Source organism: Natrix helvetica (assembly GCF_964273705.1).
Source record: "Natrix helvetica genome assembly, chromosome: 12".
NCBI classification, from domain to species: Eukaryota; Metazoa; Chordata; class Lepidosauria; order Squamata; family Natricidae; genus Natrix; species Natrix helvetica.
This window is the reverse complement of record NC_138556.1, coordinates 7,301,005-7,321,215: the sequence shown is the minus strand read 5'-3', so window position 1 is coordinate 7,321,215 and position 20,211 is coordinate 7,301,005. Positions and strand designations below refer to the sequence as shown.

The window sequence follows — 20,211 nt, the reverse complement described above, 5'->3', positions numbered from 1 at the left end:
AACTGGCAGGAACCTACCCCTGAAATCCCATCAGGGTCAAAAAGATAAAAGGAGGTCATATTCATTGGAAAGAATGGCATTATGCCACTACAGATAGATCTAGAGATCTTGAAAAAGCCTTTTTAATGGACTTTAACTTGGACGAGTGGCAAAAAATATTCCTCTGGTTTCCTTGGACGTCGCTCTGTTGCTCACATAACTGCTTGACAAGAAGGGGGAGGGAACCCCTAAAACTTGTTTGTCTAATCTACTTCAGCCCTAAAATTAGGAGTAGTGGATTTTCATGGGGATTTTCAGTCATCCTGGTCACGGTTGTCCCAAAGGTGCTTTTTTTAAGAGGCAACTGGACTTTCTGGTTTTTCCTTGAAGATGTTTCGCTTCTCATCCAAGAAGCTTCTTCAGCTCTGACTGGATGATGGGGAAGGGAAAGATTTATACTCCTTGCAGACAGCTGGTCAAATCTCCAGGTGACCTTAACGACTCGCTGAAACAATTCGAACGACCGGCTGTCTGCAAGGAGTATAAATCCTGCTATTCCCTACCATCCAGTCAGAGCTGAAGAAGCTTCTTGGATGAGAAGCGAAACGTCTCCAAGGAAAAAACAGAAGGTCCAGTTACCTCTTGAAAAAGCACCTCTGGGACTAAGGCTGCCTGGCTGATTAGATGACTCTCCGGATCGAAGAAAAGCTTAACTCACCACCCTAAAGCCCCCTTCTTATATGCTTGAGAAACACCCCAAAGCCCCCTTCTTATACGCCTGAGAAACACCCCAAAGCCCCCTTCTTATACGCCTGAGCCTGCGCGACGCTCCACTGAGCAGCTGGAGCGTCGCGGTGTGTGTGTGTGTGCGCATGTGTGTGCAGCACCTGAGCACATGCCCGGCCCCGTCGCAGCATACCAGTTGCGACAGGATCCAGAACCCACCACTGAACTGGGCATGATTTTTCTACTGAAGAGAAGAACCAGTAGAGACACGATAGCAGAAGAAGCTTCTCTGAAGAGCTGAAGAAGCTTCTTGGATGAGAAGCAAAACATCTTCAAAGAAAAACCAGGAAGCCCAGTTGCCTCTTGAAAAAGCACCTTTAGGAGTAGGGGAGATTACAATCGACCAGTATAAATGTAGTCACGGGGCAGATACGATCTCATGGGACATCCCTCTTCCTTCCCTTCCCTTTTGTTTTTTACACATACGAAACAGCCTACAATAATTGTTCCAGAAAGGAACAGGAGGGTTGAACGTCGAGGCGTCTGGAGAATATCTGGATTAGGCTGAAGTGCATCCCAGAAAAGACAAAAGAAGCTCTCTGGTTTTCGTCAGAAAGATTGGCATTGCATCACATAACGGTAGATCTAGAGATGTAGCAGCCTTTAAAAGCCTTTTAATGGACTTTGGCTTGGACGGATGGCAAAAACGTTAACCTGGTTTCTTTGGAGGTCACAGGGCTGCTCAAATATCATCCAAAGCTCTCATCATAGCCTAGCCTTCCCCCATTCCCTTCTCCTTGTTTAAATTTTTGGGAGGCTCCCAACTGTCTCAAATTATTACCTTCTAGAAAGCAGCTAATACTGGCACAACAGAATCACTGAGGGTGTCTGTTATGGTCCACTGGCAGCCTGTGGAACTGGCAGTAGAGTTGGACAGTGAGGAGGCTGGAGAGGAACATGGGCCAGTCCTGGAGTCTGGGGAAGGCTCTGATGAGGGCTCTGCGTCAGAGGCAGAAATGGGGCCAGGGTCAGTAGGGGTTTGCCTTTTGCTGGCTTTTTGATTCCACTTAATGAATTTGGCTTTGAGACCTGCGGTACAAAAAATGTCAATAGTCCACAAATCCTCCCAGGTTTCAAAAAAGCCAAAATATGGATATCATTAGGTTTCTATGCTTCTGCTTCGTTGGCATCAGCATAGAGGGGTGAGGTTTTCCCATCCTTCCAGCGTACCATCACGTCTCCCAGGATTGGTGTTTTGGGAAGCAAATTGTCTTCGGCTTGATCCGGATTCTCTTTGTTTAGCAACACAAACGCTTGCTTCGCTTCGGCCTCATCCAGCGGGGTGACTTCATAGCCTTCTTTGTGTGGGAGAAGGACCTTGTGGTTTCTGTGGAGTGGAGAAAAAAAAACAATGTCTTCTCAACCATCCATTTCCGAGCGTTGACCTCCAGATATGATAGCAGGCAGTTAGGGGGAACCTAAGAGTTGCTCAAAATAAGCATGCAAAAACATGAGCCCTGCTTTGGGAAAGTTTAGAAACCAAGGTGGAATTAACTTAACTTAAATTAATTTAAAGAAGCAAAACGTCTTCCTCAAGGGAAAAAAATAACAGTCCAGATGTCTTTTGAAGAAAAAAAAAAACCTTGGAGACAACCATGACCTGTATGATGATTGAAAATCTCCACAGAGGTCTGCAGTGAAAATAAGCACAGCTGGCCAGGTTAATTACCTAACTTACCTAACTAAATTATGAAGAGAACTAGCAACTTTATTTGCACAATGTGCAAAGTTTTGCTAAATTTAACCGTGGTGGGTTTTGAGCCTCTCTTTGTTCCACCATCCTAAAGGGTTTGATTAGGAGGCACTTTAATACACTGGGCAAACTCAGAATTGGATTTATCTGGCCGCCAAGGAGTCCTGTATTCAGAGGTACGCTGGGTGCCAAGCCGAAGCCCAATATTATCGCTCCGAAATATGACTTCTTCATACCTGTTGGCCCTAATATTTGCTCCCAGGAGCACAACACCAATGAGCAGAACGGCAATGGAAAGGCCCAGGATAGAGTAATTCCATGCAGATGCTGAAAGAGAAAATGATAAGGAATTCGTGTGCGTGGGTTAATCTCCTAAGGAACTAAGGAGAAATTTCCTGACAGTTAGAACAATTCATCAGTGGAACAACTTGCCTCCAGAAGATGTGAATGCTTCAACACTGGAGGTTTTTAAGAGATGTTGGATAACCATTTGTCTGAAGTGGTGTAGGGTTCCCTGCCTAAGCAGGGGGATGGACTAGAAGACCTCCAAGGTCTCTTCCAACTTTGTTATTCTATTCTATTCCAGGTGCTCAAGGAGACTTATATAATCTTCTCATCTCCAGTTTTGCCCCACCTTTTAGGGCATCTGTGGAAGGCAAGGAATGAGTCACAAAAGTCAAGATGGCAGCTGCAATGACAACCTTCTGGGGTGAAGCTTCAGTTACACCTCTGCAGCCACCATGTTGACTGTTTGACTTGCTCCTTATAGAAGAACACAGAGTTAAAGTTGGTAAAGGAATAACAGAATAATGTAGTTAGAAGGGACTTCAGAGGTCTTCTAGTCCAACCCCTTGCCACACCCTATACCACTCCTGACAAATGGCTGTCTAATTTCTTCTTAAATACCTCCAGGGATGGAGCACTCCACCTTCTGGAGGCAAGCTCTGCTCAACTGTTTACATGTTCTTTATTCACTGGTTAATTGTTAATTGTTAGCAGATAAGAGACACCCAATGACATTTCAGCCCTGCAAAAGGAGGGGGTGCATGAAGAAGATTCAAAAGAACACCACCCTGATTCCGCTTAATGTAAGAGGGGGCAGAGGGAAACTCTACTAGACTTTCAAAGTTGTGTTATTATACTCTACAACGGGGGTGTCAAACTGGATTTCTTCAAGGGCCGGATCAGCACTGTAGTTCTCCACGGGCCAGCAGGTGGTGGAGAGATGGGACAGATGCCTCCAGCAGCATTCTGCCGGCCAAAAATAGGCCACACAGAGGCCCCGTGAGGGCACAGCCCATTTTCTGACTCCCCGGCCTCCAGCAGCACTCTGCCAGCCAAAAGTGAGTCATGCAGGGGCCTCGCAGGGCCTCCGCATCACCCGTTTTTGGCCGGCGGAGTGCTGCAAGAGTCCGTGGAGGTTGAAAACATCCCACGGGCCTTGAGTTTGGCACCCCTGCCCTACAACAATAGAATACAATTCTTGTATTCCTTCTGGTGTCTCTTACCTGACCTGTCCTGGTTGAAGGTATGGATTTCTCCTTGGTAGTTCCTTGATTAAGGAAGTAGCAATAGCAATAGCACTTAGACTTATATACCGCTTCACAGCCCACTCTAAGTGGTTTATAGAGTCAGCCTCTTGCCCCCAACCATCTGGGTCCCCATTTGACCCACCTCGGAAGGACAGAAGGCTCAGTCAACCTTGAGCCTGGTGAGATTCGAACTGCCGAATTGCTGGCAGCCGGTAGTCAGTATAAGCAGCCTGCAGTACTGCATTCTAATCACTGCGCCACCATGCCATATGGCACCAGGGAGAATCAAGGAACTATTCTGAGAAAACCACAGCACCAGCAGGGCAAGCTCTTCTATATAAACTGGGAGCAAATCCCACACTAACCAGCACTGGTGATGTTACCTAGATCAGGGATCCCCAACCTCTGGTCTGTGGACTGGTACTAGGCATGCCAGCAATTGGTCCGCGCAAAGCGCGAAGCCAATGGGATGCAGGTAATATGCAAAACCACACCCCCTGCAGTCCATGGAAAAACCTCTCTCCATGGAACCAGTCCCTGATGGCCAAAAGGTTGGTGGCCATTGACCTACTAGATGGTGAATGAAAACTCTGCAAGAAAAGAACCATGCTCAGAGGATACCAAGGACTCCACATGTCAACCCTGAGCTACAGATATTCTTTTCTAGGAGAATTCCTTCATTTTCTTGCTGTTGTGGTCCGCTAGCAGAGCTGGCAGCAGATTAGGACAGTGAGGAGGTTGGGGAGGAAACTGGGCCAGTCCTGGAGGCTGGGGAAGGCTCAGACGAGGGCTCTGTGTTGGAGGCAGAGAGGGGGCCAGAGCCGTAGGACAGTTATCAGCTGCCTTCAGAGTCAGACATCAGTGAGGCAGAGGAACAGCTGGAGCCTGTTCCCAGTGTGCGCATGCGCAGAGTTGCCAGATGACGGGAACAGCTAAAGAACAGGGGTCGACTTGTAAGGCCACAGGTGGACGATGAATGACCCCTCCCAGAGGAAATAAAAGAGGAGTAAAAGGGGAGTGGAGTTTCAGGAGACACAATTAATTCGCTTAATTGGCTTGTGATTCTCCAAGACTTCTTGTCAGGTTTTGCAGATATTGGCCTGTCAGCACTCTAAGGTCTGTGACTGTAAATCCTCCCTTGAAAGTCTTTGCTGGATGTGAATGAGCAGAATTCACAGTCAATTAATAAAAGGGTTTTTTGTCAGGATCAGGAGTTGGCTTCATGCTCTTTGGAAGCCTCGGTCAGAACAGATCTGCAGGGGGATGAGTAAGAGTGCAATCACTGCAATAATTCTGTAGGAGATGACCAGGCTGAAACCTTAGAGGAGAGGTCAAACATGTCATAAGTCCCTGCATGCCCCAGATATCTAAGTTCAGCCCATCTAGAATGCCTTTCTTGTCTCCCACTCATTTCCCTTGACCTTGAGTTGGTCAGAATCTTGTAGAGAGCTTGCGTATGCAATAAATCTTTATACTCCTCAGTGGGGCAGAAGAACAGCTGGAGCCTGTTCCCAGTGTGCGCATGTGCAGAGTTGCCAGGAGAAGGGAACAGCTAAGGAACAAGGGTCAACTCGAAAGTAAAGCCATAAGTGGACAGTTTATTCCATAGGGAATAAAGAGGAGCGAAAGGGGAGGGGAATTTGCAGGAGTCAATTAGTTCCATTCCTTAGGGTGAAGGTCTGTTCCTGACTTCTTGCCAAGTAATTGCTGCTACAGCTTGGCATTTGGAAGATATCGGCCTGGCAACTCTCCAAGCCTGATTAAGGTCTGTAGTTGTGAAATCTCTTGAAAGACTGTTTGCTGGGACTTTGCTGGAGAGGAATTCCCTTTAGCCTAAATAAAAGAGGTTTTATTGGGATGAGGAGTCGGCTTCGTGTTTTTGGGAAGCCTAGGTCAGGACACATGCCCTTTTAAAGACCTGTATCATGCTCCCCACAAGTCTCCTACTACTCCAGATCCAAAGCCTGAACAAAGAGGACAGCCTAATCCAAACAAATTCTGCGGTTAAAGCCTTGGAACCACTTACGATCTTCTCTTCGGAAAAGCCATAGCATCTCCTGCAGCATCTCAGGGGAGATGGTGTCTTCTGAAGGATTGTCAAGGTCTCCTGAGTCCTTCTGGGGCTGGGAGCTCATGATAGCCAGGACACCCTGGTCTGTGTTCAAGGCTAGGTTAGAAATCAGGAGACAGTGAGTATTTTTCCCCAAGTTTTTCATTTTTTAAATAAACCTATCAAATCAATGCGTGACCAGTGTGGCACCTGGGTGCCATACATTCTAATACAAATAAAACTAATAAGGTTAATCATAATTATGACATTCAATCAACTTATGTGTCTATTATAATAATACACATTTATGTTAGGTTGCAGTCTATCATCGTTCAATTATTCCATGTTTTCTCTTGTTATTACTTTCATTTTATTATATAAAAATGTATACACTAATATTCCCCCTCCTCTTATTTCTATCACTTATTCTAGCTTTTAATCATGTCACCCTCCATTAAAACACTTTTTCTTTCTTTGCTATCTAACTTCTAATCATGTCACCTAGCTAAAAAGAAAGAGAGAAAGAAAAGAGAGAGAAAAGGAAAAGCAAATCAAAACGACAACAAAAAAGAGAAATCGTTCATCGTCTCTTGCCCGCTTCAATGCTTCAATTGCTATGCTTTAAAAAAGAGAGAGGGAAATGGAAAAGCAAATCAAAACAAAAATAAATAAGAAAATCATCTATCCATTGTCTCTTGCCCGCTTCAATACCTTAATTGCTATGCTTTTTTTTTTTACTTGCCTCCCAAACTCCTGTCTTAAATCTTTATCTCTGTCTGTGACTGCTTCTTGGATGTTCAATCTAGGTATTCCTCTTACCTGTACCCTCTTCCACTACCTAATTTCTAAAATTTCTACCCAGGCCCCTGGGGAGACAGTGCATATTGACGTACGAACAAAGATAACATACCAGCCTAGGCTAAAATGTGACAGGGTGGGACAGGGAACCCAGCTGTTACCTTTGCAGATTGTCCCAAACAAGCTAATCTCTTTAAGACATCACAGGTTTTATTTAATTGAGCATTGCCTGCTGTATCAACAATCAGACTTATCATCTTGTTGAAACTTGGCAGGCTAAAGAAAGAGCGATCTGCTTTTGAGCTCTGAATTATGATCTTAATAAAACTTTCTCCTTCAATAAAGACCCTCGTGAATCTATCTAGGATTTATGAGATTCCTGAACTTTTAATAGCTCAGTGAAAATGGAGCAACCTTGGCAACAAAAGAGCTGGAGGCCCTTCCCGAAAAGCTCTAGTTGTGGGCGAAAGAAGAGAACAGTGGCTTCAGAGAAGATCTAGAGCTTGAGAAGGGAAGCAATGTGCTTGTGGTGGCTCAGATTGAGTCAAGGTGTCAGAAATGTCCCATTTCTATCATGCTGTTCTGTAGACCGCTGAATAGACAGGCTACTGGAATTAGAACGTAAGAAGCTTTGGGGCAGAGCCTGGGGGCCACAGGGAGGGAATAGAAAGGTAGGTGATCTAGAAGAAGGAGAGCAGAGCCTGGAGGAGGAGGAGTCAAAAGAGGCATCAGTTTAGAGTCGCTGCATCGCCACAAATGGACTAAATCCAACCCCTCTTGAATTCTGTGGACCCTTATCTTATTCGTAGCTGGTGTTAACCATTAGTTGAGAATATTCCTGTGTAGTCATGAGTAGCAATAAATCAATTTAATTGGACCTCCACATGTGTGGATTTGGTCTTTTGCACCTGATATTTGTATAGGAATATGGAGATAGCCTTGAAGAAGGTATGCAGCAGCTATTACCATCTCCTCCCTCCCCCTCCCTCCCTCTCTCTTTCTCACTCCCTCCTTCCCTCCCTCCTTCCCTCTCCCTCTCCCTCCCTCCCTCCCTCCCCCTCTCTCTCTTGTGATCCTTGGTGTTCTCCAAGCTTGCTTGCTTGTTTTCTTGCAGACATTTCATAACCCAAACTAGGTAACATCATCAGTGCTGTTGATGTTACGTAGTTTGAATAATGAAACATCTGCAAGAAAACAACCAAGCTCAGAGAGCACCAAGGACCCCTTATTTCAACCCTGAGTTACAAATATTCTCCTTTATTGGCTCTCTCTCTTTCTTTCTCTCTCTCTCTCTCGCTCTCTCGCTCTCATCTAACTATCTATCTATCTATCATTCTATCTATCTTTCTATTTAACATCTAACTACACAAACACACAAACACACACTCACTGTATATATACATACAATCATTAGCTTGGCCCAGTAAAGGAAGACAAAGTGAGAAAGAAACTCAAGAATCGCCCCGCTTTGACTCTCCTTGGTATAAAAGGGGGGGGGGGGGAGAGACAGGAAACCCTATCAGTCTTTCAAGATTCTGCTAATACATCTGCAAGAATAAAATAGAGTTCCAGTAGCCTTTGCGGTATCTGTTTCCTGGCCTGGCCTACCTCCAAGAGCCAACAGTGCATTTAGGTTTTGCTTCTTTTTGTCATTTTTTTTAAAATGGCATTAATGTTTAACCTACACTATTGCTTACGTGGCTTCCCCCCCCCCCTCCTGTTGAAAAATTGCACCATGAATGTTTGGAAGGACCCCAAGGTTTGCAAAGGAAGGGCTTCGGGACTGCAGGATGTCCTCCCTTGCCCTCCCCAGAACAAATTGCAGACAAATTGTGTTTGTCATCTATCTCTATTAATGTGTGAATATCACAGTGAGAGTTAATAAGCACTGTTGCCTAAAACAAAGGTTTGCACCCAGTGGTGGGATTCAGCCGGTTCGCACCTATTCGGGAGAACCGGTTGTTAATTTTCTAAGCAGTTCAGAGAACTGGTTGTTGGAGGAAATCTCATTTTGTTTTCCCCCCCACTTTACAGGGCTAATCCTGTAAGGAAGACAGGAAGGAAACATTCTGGTGTTGCTTCTAGCCTCATCTTTATTGCCCTGCTTACAGAAACTGCCTCTCTGGTTAACCCTCATTGCGTCGTAATAGCTAAGGTGAAGCGCCCATTAACGTGAGTGATGTTGAGTTGGCCATGCCCATCCAGTCACGTGACCACCGAGCCACGCCTACGCAGTTGGTCATTAGGGCAGAAAACCGGTTGTTAAATTATTTGAATCCCACCACAGCAGAACCCATCTTGCGCTTGTAATGAAGAAGAAACAATGCAAGAATTTTCACATTTTATTCTTTTTTTCCCCTCCCTGAACACATTAACAAGCATGGATTCCATAAAGGCTGTATGATTCTTTTAATTGGGGGCAGGCTGGTGATCCATTTGCTCTTGGAAAGTATTCCTATTTAATCATTCCATGAAATGTGATGAATTCCAGACTAAATGATAAAGCCATTTGTGAGAAGACGAGAGGGCAAGCTGACCTTCTCTTCAAGAAAAACGGGAAACATGAGTTTAAAAGAGAAAAGGCAGGGGGGAAAAACTTGGCAGAGAAATATGCACTTAGTCGAATTGTAGTTAATATTAGAACAAATTTTGTCCCTGACTCTTTGACCATTGAGAGAATGACCACAACAACAGAAATGTATTCTAGACTTCTGCCTTTCCATAACACACGTCACTCATTTCTTAAACTAATTCATTCCCTGGATTTGCAAATACAGTAAATCAGGGGTGTCCAAACTTGGGAACTTTAAGACTTGTGGACTTCAACTCCCAGAATTCCCCAGCCAGCCTGGCTGGGGAATTCTGGGAGTTGAAGTCCACAAGTCTTAAAGTTCCCAAGTTTGGACACCCCTGCAGTAAATCATAAAGTTGGCTGGGTTGGTACAACAGAATAAAACCCCCAAAAGCTAAGCAAGATTTAAACTAACCGAGTTAGTCTGTTGTCCTGTGAATCTTTCCCCAGCTAGGAGGAATGTGTCGTGTGAACAGTTTCGAAGCTGTTTTCTACAATCAGGATTCGTGTTATGCTGCTAGAATACTTCTTTCGAAACCATACTTCAAAATGGTTTATTTTTTATTTATTTCTTTATTTATCGAATTTACAAAGTGCCCCTCTCCCTCACAATAATAATAATAATAATAATAATTTTATTTGTTAGCCGCAACCCTCTCCCGAAGGACTCGGGGCAGCGTACAATCAAATCCCTCACAGAGGGATTCTCTGGTTGCATTAAAAACTGAAAATATGAACAAGTTAAAGTGACATTAATCAAGTTCCTAACAATTATCAGACTTGAAAAAAACAAAGCCCATTTCATATTCCAGTGCGCAAACATTCTGAAATGGCCTTATTTACTGCACTATAATAAAACACTGAAGATATCTGGTATTTTATACAAATTTCTTCCCCATCCTTATCTGAAGACTATAGTCTACGGTATGTCCAAAGAATACTTGTGAGTGCATTTCCTGACTGAATCTATATTCGTTTTTCTACCTCTCAAATAGTTAATTTTAATTAATTTAATTTATTAGATTTCTAGACCACCCCCTCTCCCCGAAGGGACTCGGGGCGGTGTACAGGTATAAATTTAAAAACCATACAAACAATAGTATACATAGCTAAAATTAGATTAAATAGCCCCTGTACGAATTTATAAAAATTAAAAACTTAGACCATAAAACCAATCATAAAAATTTTAAAATAAAACTGAGGTGGGAAAGCTGGGATTAGGCCAGGTCGGCTAGCTGAAACAGGTGGGTTTTGAGTTTCTGACGGAAGGAGCGGAGGTCCGTAGTCATTCTAATGTCAGGGGGAAGGTCATTCCAGAGGGTCGGGCCCATCACAGAGAAGACCCTTCCCCTAGGTGTCGCCCGCTGGCACAGCCTAGTGGATGGCACCCGGAGGAGTCCCTCTCTGTGTGAGCGTTATATATTATATTAATTATTTGTTAATATAATTATCTTAGGGGTTATACAATTAATAGAATTAATTTTGTTAATTATCTTGGGGTCTTGTTGGACTTTGGTACCAAGTATTTCTTTTGCTGGAGATTGATGAGACTTTGCTAACTCTAATCAAACTAACGCTGTGATTATAGTCCTTCAGGAAGCACTGGGTGTGAAGTGCTGAGTTAGAGATACAGCAGGGTTGAAGAATTTTATGACATGGTGTATGAGTTGCATTCCCCATGGTTGGAGAACCTCGAGGTAATGAGATGTTGGATCTTGCCAACACCGAGCATTGGGCTGTAGGAGAGGGAAGCCAACCATTTTTGAAGAGTAAAGAATGTCAGCTTCTGACATATTGACAGAATGGAAACTGTAGGAGCCACACACTGGGAATGGATGGATCAGAACCTTGGTCAAGGTTAAAGTCTACATGCAGTTCTTCAGTCACTGATAATGCATCTGTGATCTTGTTGTCGCCCGCCAGTGGCCAGCGGAGCTAGCAACAGATTCGGACAGTGAGGAGGTTGGGGAGGAACATGGGCCAGTCCTGGGGAAGGCTCTGATGAGGGCTCTGTGTCGAAGGCAGAGAGGGGGCCAAGGCCGTCGGGCAGTTATCAGCTGTCTTCAGAGTCAGACATCAGTGAGGCAGACGAACAGCTGGAGCCTGTTCCAAGTGTGCACATGCACAGAGTTGCCAGATAACAGGAACAGCTAAAGACCAGGGGTCGACTTGGGAGTAAGGCCACAGGTGGACGATGAATGGCCCCTCCCAGAGGAATAAAAGAGGAGTAAAAGGGGAGAGGAGTTTCAGGAGACACAATTAATTCGCTTAATTGGCTTGTGATTCTCCTAGACGATTTTGCTGATATCGGCCTGGCAGCTCTCCAAGCCAGATAAGGTCTGCGACTGTAAATCCTCCCTTGAAAGTCTTTGCTGGATATGAATGAGTAGAATTCACAGTAAATTAATAAAAGGGGTTTTTGTCAGGACCAGGAGTTGGCTTCATGCTCTTTGGAAGCCTCAGTCAGAACAGATCTACAGGGGGATGAGTAAGAGTGTAATCATTGCAGTAATTCTGTAGGAGATGACTAGGCTGAAACCTTAGAGGAGAGGTCAAACATGTCATAAGTCACGAGTCCCTGCATGCCCCAGATATGTAAGTTCAGCCCACCTAGAATGCCTTTCTTATCTCCCACTCATTTCCCTTGACCTTGAGTTGGTCAGAATCTTGTAGAGAGCTTACGCATGCAATAAATCTTTATACTCCTGCCTGAATCTCTTCATTTCACGGCGCTTGACAATTTCCTTGTATAGGCTCAAAATGAAACACATCTACTTTGTACTTCAGTATGACTTGCTCAAGAGAACTCATCTCATCTTCATCACAATGCCTCAGTGCACTTCTCTTTACAGTTATTGGTAGGTTTATTGGTTGGCTGCATTTTTATACACCATATTCAATTGCTGAAGTTCCCTGGAAAGTATTTCGACAAGGGAATATCTAGTGTTCCATATTTCTACTATAAGTAAAGAATAATAAAAGTGGCCTTGAAGCAAATATTCGGGAACCATTTGGTGAACAAAAAGGACAGAAGCATTGCTTAAGTCCTGGAAAAGGAGATCGTATTGAGAAAAGAGTAACTTGTTTGTTTTCTTACAGATGTTCCCTTACCTGACTAGCTAATATCATCAATGCTTGAAGAGAGTGGGGTTTGGTCTCTTTTTATATGCAAGTGGGTTGCCCTGTAAGTGTTGACTGTAGATAATCCCAACAACACTGACAGAGTAATTCACTGGTATGTAAACAGGCAACAAGCCTCACTCCCTTGATGATGATACCTAGTTGAGTAAGAAAACATCTGCAAGAAAACCACCAAGCTCAGAGAGCACCAAGGTCCCTCAGTTCACCCCTGAGCTACAAATATAGCAAGAGCAAGAGCACTTAGACTTATATACCACTTCACAGCGCTTTTATAACCCTCTCTAAGCGGTTTACAGAGTCAGCGTCTTGCCCTCAACAATCAAGGTCCTCATTTTACCCACCTTGGAAGGATGGAAGGCAGAGACAACCTTGAGCCAGTTCGGGATCGAACTGCTGGCAGTCGGCACAGTCAGCCTACAATACTGCATTCTAACCACTGTCCCACCACGGCTCCTATTCTCTTCGATTGGTTCTTCCCCAGCTCCCCAGAGTGGAAGTGGAGACGCAAAACTAGATTTGAAAGATACATGACTGTAGCCTACATCAATGAAGAAATCTCTTCCTGTGGGGTTGGTTTCCTGATCCGCTCTACTTCCTAGGGCTGACACTAATACAAAACAGGGAGCTCACCATATACCAGGAAGCATAAGGTTGTCCAAAATATCCCCATGGTGGTTGGAATCACCCTTCAAGGGGAAACTCTTCTTTCAGAGGATCCTTCAGTGGAAGCTAGGAAAAGAGAAACCACGATATTTAGTCCTGAAAGCAGTCTGCCTTGCCATAGGTCAGTGGTTCTTAACTTAATTATTCCTTTTCCAGGTATCAAATAATGCCCTTATCCCAGCAAGAAAAAAAAAGTAAACGCACACAGACAAATGCACACAGTTTTTATGCAAGGACCTCAGCAATGGGTAATCCAAACTCAAAATAAGGAATTAAAATTGTTCTGTTGCCTCCAGGATAGCAGAGGTGGAAGGAAATGAGGTGGAGGAGGAGAAGGGGGAAGGAGGAGGAGGAAGGAGGAGGAGGAGGAGGAGGAGGAGGAGGAGGAGGAGGAGGAGGAGGAGGAGGAGGAGGAGGAGGAGGAAGAGAAGGAAAAGGAGGTGAAGGAGGAGGAGGGAGGAGGAGGAGGAGAAGAATGAGGAGGAGAACGAAGAGAAAAAGGAAAAGGAGGAGGAGAAGAAAGAGGAGGAGAACGAGGAGGAAAAGGAAAAGGAGGAGGGGGGGAGGAGGAGCAGGAGGAGGAGGAGGAGGATCCAACAGAGGCAGTAAATACAAATTCCATTGTAAAAATTGCAATTTTAATAGCATAATTTTATAAGTTTAAATCATATAAAATACACAATCAAGTAAAACAATATGAAAGACACCCAGTGGCATTCCTCTGAGGAGTCAAACAGGTCAGCCTGAAGCAAACAGCATTGTATTGACACAACACAATCCCACCCACCCTTTTTATGCAAGCATTACACAATGTCATAAGCAATCCTCTTAATTGTTGTCTTAATTGGGGGATGGGGCTCCATTTGGTTTTGCAGTCATTGCGTTGTTGTCGTTGCTGCTGCTGCTGTTGTGTTGAAAGCCTGCAGGCCTCCACGCCTGAGTCAAATTTAAACTTAGAGCGAAATGTTGAAGTAGGCTGCAATTAAAGCTACCTTTTATTTATTTTTCCTTTTGTTTTACAGTGCTATAAATCTTGTTAGATTGCATTGATTCAATACAGTGAGGTTTATACGATATGATTAGCGGTGATCCACATTGTGTTAGATAGCTTAAAGCATTGAAAGTAGAGAAAGAAAGAAAAATATCAGTTATTAATTGTAATTTAGGATCTCCATATTGCAGGCATAAACAATGCAGCAATCTTTGTTGAGAGATTCGTGGCATGATCATCAAATAAAAAACATAGCTTTTCGTTTTCCGGCAGATATCAACACTCCAGTTGTTACATTTGATTGTTTCCTGATTGCTTATTTCTACCCTATGACTATCATTAAGTGTTGTACCTTATGATTCTTGACAAATGTATCTTGTCTTTTTATATACACTGAGAGCATCTGCACCAAAGACAAATTCCTTGTGTGTCCAATCGCACTTGGCCAATGAAGAATTCTATTCTATTCTATTCTATTCTATTCTATTCTATTCTATTCTATTCTTTTTTCCTTTCCTTTCCTTTCCATTCCATTCCTTTCCATTCCATTCCATTCCATTCTATTCTATTCTATTCTATTTCCTCCCACTTATGACTGTAGGACTGTAACTTTGTCACTTGTATACTTACAATTTATATTGATATTGTTTCCTGATTGCTTATTTGTACCCTATGACTATCCTTAAGTGTTGTAACCTTATAATTCTTGACGAATGTATTTTGTCTTTTTATATACACGAGAACATCTGCACCAAAGACAAATTCCTTGTGTGTCTAATCACACTTGGTCAATTCTATTCTATTACAGAAAGGACAATGCCAGAATCCACCAGCAAAAGTTTCACCTGGGCTCAGGGAGTAAGACATCCACAGAAGTGTCAAAAAAAAAAAATCAAAACAGTGGTGACAAAGCCCTGCCCCTTTTTACAATGCGTGTCACATGTAAAAATTAGATGGGGCTTCAATTGTACAGCCAGAGCTTCCATCTTAACTTTGTCAACCTCACATGGACACTCATGGCTACGTAAATTCAATCCTAATTGTTAGTGGCTTATCATGGCATTTGGGCAAATCCAATAAACAGTGGCTCACTTGACCTTTTCTTTGGGGTTCCAGCATGGGTGAAATCCAGCAGGTTCAGACAGGTTCTGGAGAACCAGTTGCAGACATTTTGAATAGTTTGGAGAACCGGTAGCAGAAATTTTGAATAGTTCAGAGAACCGGTAGCAGAAATTTTGAATAGTTTGGAGAAGTAGTAGCAGAAATTTTGAATAGTTTGGAGAACCAGTAGCAGAAATTTTGAGTAGTTTGGAGAACTGGTAGCAGAAATTTTGAGTAGTTCAGAAAACCGGTAGCAGAAACTTTGAGTAGTTCAGAGAACTTGTAGCAGAAATTTTGAATAGTTCAGAGAACCGGTAGCAGAAATTTTGAGTAGTTCAGAAAACCGGTAGCAGAAATTTTGAATAGTTTGGAGAACCGGTAGCAGAAATTTTGAGTAGTTCAGAAAACCGGTAGCAGAAATTTTGAATAGTTCAGAGAACTTGTAGCAGAAACTTTGAATAGTTCAGAGAACTTGTAGCAGAAATTTTGAATAGTTCAGAGAACCGGTAGCAGAAATTTTGAGTAGTTCAGAGAACCGGCAAATGCCACCTCTGGCTGGCCACAGAGTGGAGTGGGAATATAGATTTTGCAGTATCCTTCCCCTGCCACGCCCACCAAGCCACACCATACCACGCCCAGCAAGCCACGCACACAGAACCGGTAGCAAAAAATAGAACCGGTAGTAAAAAAAATTGAATTTCACCACTGGGTTCCAGCACAGTACGGGAGCAGGATTGGGCAATCCCTGGCAGCTCAGCCCTTATTGGCTGGCAAATCTCTGCCCTTGGATTAACAGAGTTGGAAGGGACCTTGGAGATCTTTTAATACAACCAGCTGTTCAAGCAGGAGACCTTATATATCATTTTAGCTATCCAGTCTCTTCTTAAAAACCTCCAGTGATGAAGAACCCACAACTTCTGAAGGCAAGCTGTTCTGCTGGTTCGATGTTCTCACTGTTAGGAAATTTCCCCTTAATTCTAGGTTGCTGGAGAGAGATATCAAGTTTTAAAGTCTTGTAGAACTTTTACCCAGTTAATTAACTGCACTGGTCAGAGGGCACATTGAATTTAGTCCAAACCCAAACCAACTGCAGGATGGTTTAGCACAAGTAATGTGCCAACATTTTCTCTGTATTGTAACAGAAAACGAAAAAGAGAAGGGGAAAGAAGAAGGGGAAGGGGAAAGAGAAGGAGGAGGAGGAGGAGGAGGAGGAGGAGGAGGAGGAGGAGGAGGAGGAGGAGAAGGAGAAGGAGAAGGAGAAGGAGAAGAAGAAGAAGAAGAAGAAGAAGAAGAAGAAGAAGAAGAAGAAGAAGAAGAAGAAGAAGAAGAAGAAGAAGAAGAAGAAGAAGAAGAAAGAGAGAAACGTGAAGGAGATAGACAAGAAAGTGGGGTGGAGAAGGAGAGGGTTGAAGTTCTTTTTCTGGCAATTGCTTTAGGAACAATTCTTTCTGCAACTGGCTGATTCCCTCCTCACTGCTCTAAGTGAGAATTCAGTCTGGGATGTCTTCCAAGCATACTCCCCCCAATCTCAGTCTTTCTGTTTGGGCATAAAGCCAAAGGTCCTGTCTGTCAATGCCCTCTGTAACCACTTTCTCTCTTGCTACATTCCTCTCCTTTATTTTCTTTACAACTCAAAGTTCAGATTGCATGACTAAAAGTTTGACCCTTGAACAAAAACCAGAACTGAAAGAGGTACGAGATGTTATCTCTTTTTTTTTTTGCATCTTTTTTCTGTAAGTATAGCTCTAATTCATGCATTACTTCGTTGTGTTTTTGTAGCACAGTCATCTGCAAGGATGATTTTCAGAATATCTTATTCCCTGAATACCAGCCCCACTGGTTTGCCTCTGCAGCCCTTAAGTTTCTATCCAATGTAACACAATGCAGTCAGGTAAAGAGCTGAAAAGACAGTGTATGTTATGCTAAGTGGCAGTATACAATATAAATTCTCTTAATTTTGGTGGGGTTCTTTTCCCCACTAGCTGAGCATGTAAGACAGACTGCACATTTGGTTCACTTCTGATTCGATATATTGCACCAACCTGAACACTCAAAAATCAAGCAGAGTTGGTTGCATGAATGCACCCAAATGTTATTAGACTTGATCTGCCCTGCCTCCCTATCTTTTCCTGAGGGGAAAACTTCTTTTCCATACAGTATCTGATCCTGCTCTGGAACTTCTTCCTGACGGAACTTATGTTCTCCATGTCTTTCCTACCTTAATGGACTTTTTGAATGGAGTGGAAACACCCACATACACCAGAAAAAAAAAAAAAAGAGAGAGAGAGAGAGAGAGAGAGAGAGAGAAAGAGGGAGGGAGGGAAGGAGGGAAGGAAGAAGGAAGGGAGGAGGAGAGGAGGAGGTGGAGGAGGAGGAAGAGGAGAAGAAGAAGAAGAAGAAGGAGGAGGAGGAGGAGGAGGAGGAGGAGGGGGGAGGAGGGGAGGAAGGAAGGAAGGAAGGAAGGAAGGAAGGAAGGAAGGAAGGAAGGAAGGAAGGAAGGAAGGAAGGAAGGAAGGGGGGGAAAAACCCAAACCCCAAAGAAGCTGGAGATCAAATATTAAAAGTGGAAGGCAGGGATTTATACATTTCCCCTTGGAAAATCTGAAGCTGGTGAACAGTGCTTACCAAGTGCTTATCTGGTCTTTCAATTACTTAGACAATTAGTATGCCTTGTACCTATTCCTTCTGTAAGGGGCATGTACTGAAGCACACGAATGCACGTGCAAGCAAAAAGACACGTGTACCCTAGGGATGAATCTGAATTGGAAGGGGAACAGATTCCACCCAAGTGACAGAGTCACAGACCCAAGTAAGAGGAGAGGAAATCAAAAGTATTTCCAAGCATGAGCAATAAACCCAAAAGCTCTCCTCAGCACTTTTCACACATTCGGCACAAATCTTGAAGAACAAAAAAAGCTTACCAAAAGATGCGTAGCTTGGCCTAGATGAACCGAAGGCAGCAAGACCTGATCCTTTGCCACATTCAAAACATCTGGCAAGTTGGGAGAACCATGGCATTCACCCCTTCAGGTGCTGTAACTAATAGGATGCAGTCGTTCGCTGCCTTCCCTTGCAGCTAAGAGAACCTGTAACCCAGGGGAAAGGCATTTTGAAAGTCTCCACACCCGTCACACCCATGCAACTTTCTGCCAAAGGTGAGTGAACTTTTCCTCAATCAAAGCCTCTTGGCTGCTTGTCAACAGGAAGACTCGTGATTCTATCTTCTTGGTCCAGAAAATGCCGCAGGCAGAAAAAGCCATTCCTCTTCTGAACGTTTTTCTTAAATTAACCTGAATGCCAATTATTGCCAATGATATGTTTCCCCATGGTGACCAAATGAAAGGACACATAGTCTTCTCCCTGGGAGGCTCATTTCATCTTCTCTTTTAAGATGCTCCAGGACAAAACGCTAGATTTTATTTGGGAAAAAATATCTCCATTTCTTTAGACGCAGGCTCTCTCTTTCTATCATCTTTCTATCTCTACTTTTGATAACTCAGGGGTGTCAAACTCGATTTCATTGAGGGCCGCATCAGGGTTGTGGTTGACTTTGGGGGCCTGGGGTGGGAATGGCCAGGGTGGGCGTGGCCAGCTCGACATCACTCGTGTGGGGGGGGGGAGTTGTGATTGGGTGGCCAGAGTGCTCTGCCAGCGAAAACACGCTTCCGAGCTTCGTTTTCGGCTATGACAACCTCCTGCAATGCCTTCCCAGTGAAAATGGAGTTTGGGAGGGCTGCCTGCAGCCCTTCCAAGGACCATTTTCACTGGCAGAGGCACTGCTGGCCCATCCTTCGCTCTTTCCAGGATGGCCCCGCAGGCCAGATCTAAGTACCCCAAGGGCCAGATCTGGCCCCCAGGCCTTGAGTTTGCCACCCCTGGTCTATTTTTATCTGTTTATCCATCCACCCATCTATCAATCCACCCATCCAGTATTTTCCATGGGTGCATGGGTATGTTTGTGTTTAATTAAAGTAGCCCTGTGCCATTATGACACAACCCCAACTCCTTTTGTACACAGCATAGTCAGAGGTGGGTTCCTACCGGTTTGGCCTGATTCCAAGTAGGTAGTAGAACTGGTTCTATCGGCGCTGCTGTAGAATGCAGTACTGCAGGCTGCTGTCTGCTGATTGCCAGCAGTTTGTCAGTTCAAGTCCCACCGGGCTCAAGGTTGACTCAGCCTTCCATCCTTCCGAGGTCAGTAAAATAAGGACCTAAATAGTTGAGGGCAAGATGATGACTCTGTAAACCGCTTAGAGAGGGCTGTAAAAGCAATGTGAAGTGGTATATAAGCCTAAGCGCTATTGCTATTTTCCCTGATGAGCTTCATTCACCATTCAGGTTACCCCCTTCAAGATTACAGGTGGAAGATGATATGCATTTAGATCCCTTTCTCCTTCTATTTTTCTCAGATCAACAATCAGAGCCTGCTACAAATTCTGCCTCGCATTTCGTTATTGCTTGAGTAATCAGCAGGAATCTTGCCAAGAACATCTTTGGTGGTTTTATTTCTGTCCACTTTTGCCCTTGCTATGGCTCAGAAGAAAGCACAATCTGCATTTAGTATATTTACTTTGGCTTATCAGTCCTTGAAACTGTTCTGTTTGCAGGGTCTTTAACCTAGGCTCTTGGTTATAGAGTAACCAGGGTTGTAATCATACATGCATCATACCCAGTAGCCTTTATGTCTCAGCAGACACGTCTAGGATTGCATTTTGGGTCACGTCTTTTGACATTAAGTTATCTTAAAAAAAAAAAAAGAAATCTACATGAATTCATTTGTTCCTTTTATTAGTTTATAACCCGAGACATTGGCATTCTATAATGGAGATAAGCAACAGTTTTGAACTACAGTTGTATAATGTACTCATAGGTTGCCAAGTAATTTAAAACAATTTCAAAATGCAG

At 43.7% G+C, this 20,211-nt stretch overlaps 1 protein-coding gene across 1 annotated transcript; it reads right to left on the bottom strand.

Annotated features, from left to right (window-relative positions):
• Positions 1-1,363: 1,363 nt before the first annotated feature.
• Positions 1,364-18,407, bottom strand: SLC51B (SLC51 subunit beta). The gene is made up of 5 exons (XM_081964591.1): positions 18,228-18,407; positions 13,182-13,280; positions 6,017-6,157; positions 2,695-2,785; positions 1,364-2,092 (listed from the first exon to the last, which is right to left on the bottom strand). The coding sequence occupies exons 2-5, from the start codon at positions 13,219-13,221 to the stop codon at positions 1,873-1,875; spliced, it is 492 nt and encodes a 163-aa protein (XP_081820717.1). The 5' UTR covers positions 13,222-13,280; positions 18,228-18,407; the 3' UTR covers positions 1,364-1,872.
• Positions 18,408-20,211: the final 1,804 nt, after the last annotated feature.

Bases quoted from the DNA above. Each gene is read 5' to 3' on its own strand.
- SLC51B (XM_081964591.1), bottom strand. From the start codon at position 13,221: ATGGGGATATTTTGGACAACCTTATGCTTCCTGGTATATG. The intron at 2,786-6,016 runs GTAAGTGGTTCC...TTTCTCTTTCAG, and splicing joins GCTTTTCCGAAGAGAAGATC to CATCTGCATGGAATTACTCT. The intron at 2,093-2,694 runs GTATGAAGAAGT...TCCACTCCACAG, and splicing joins GCAAATATTAGGGCCAACAG to AAACCACAAGGTCCTTCTCC.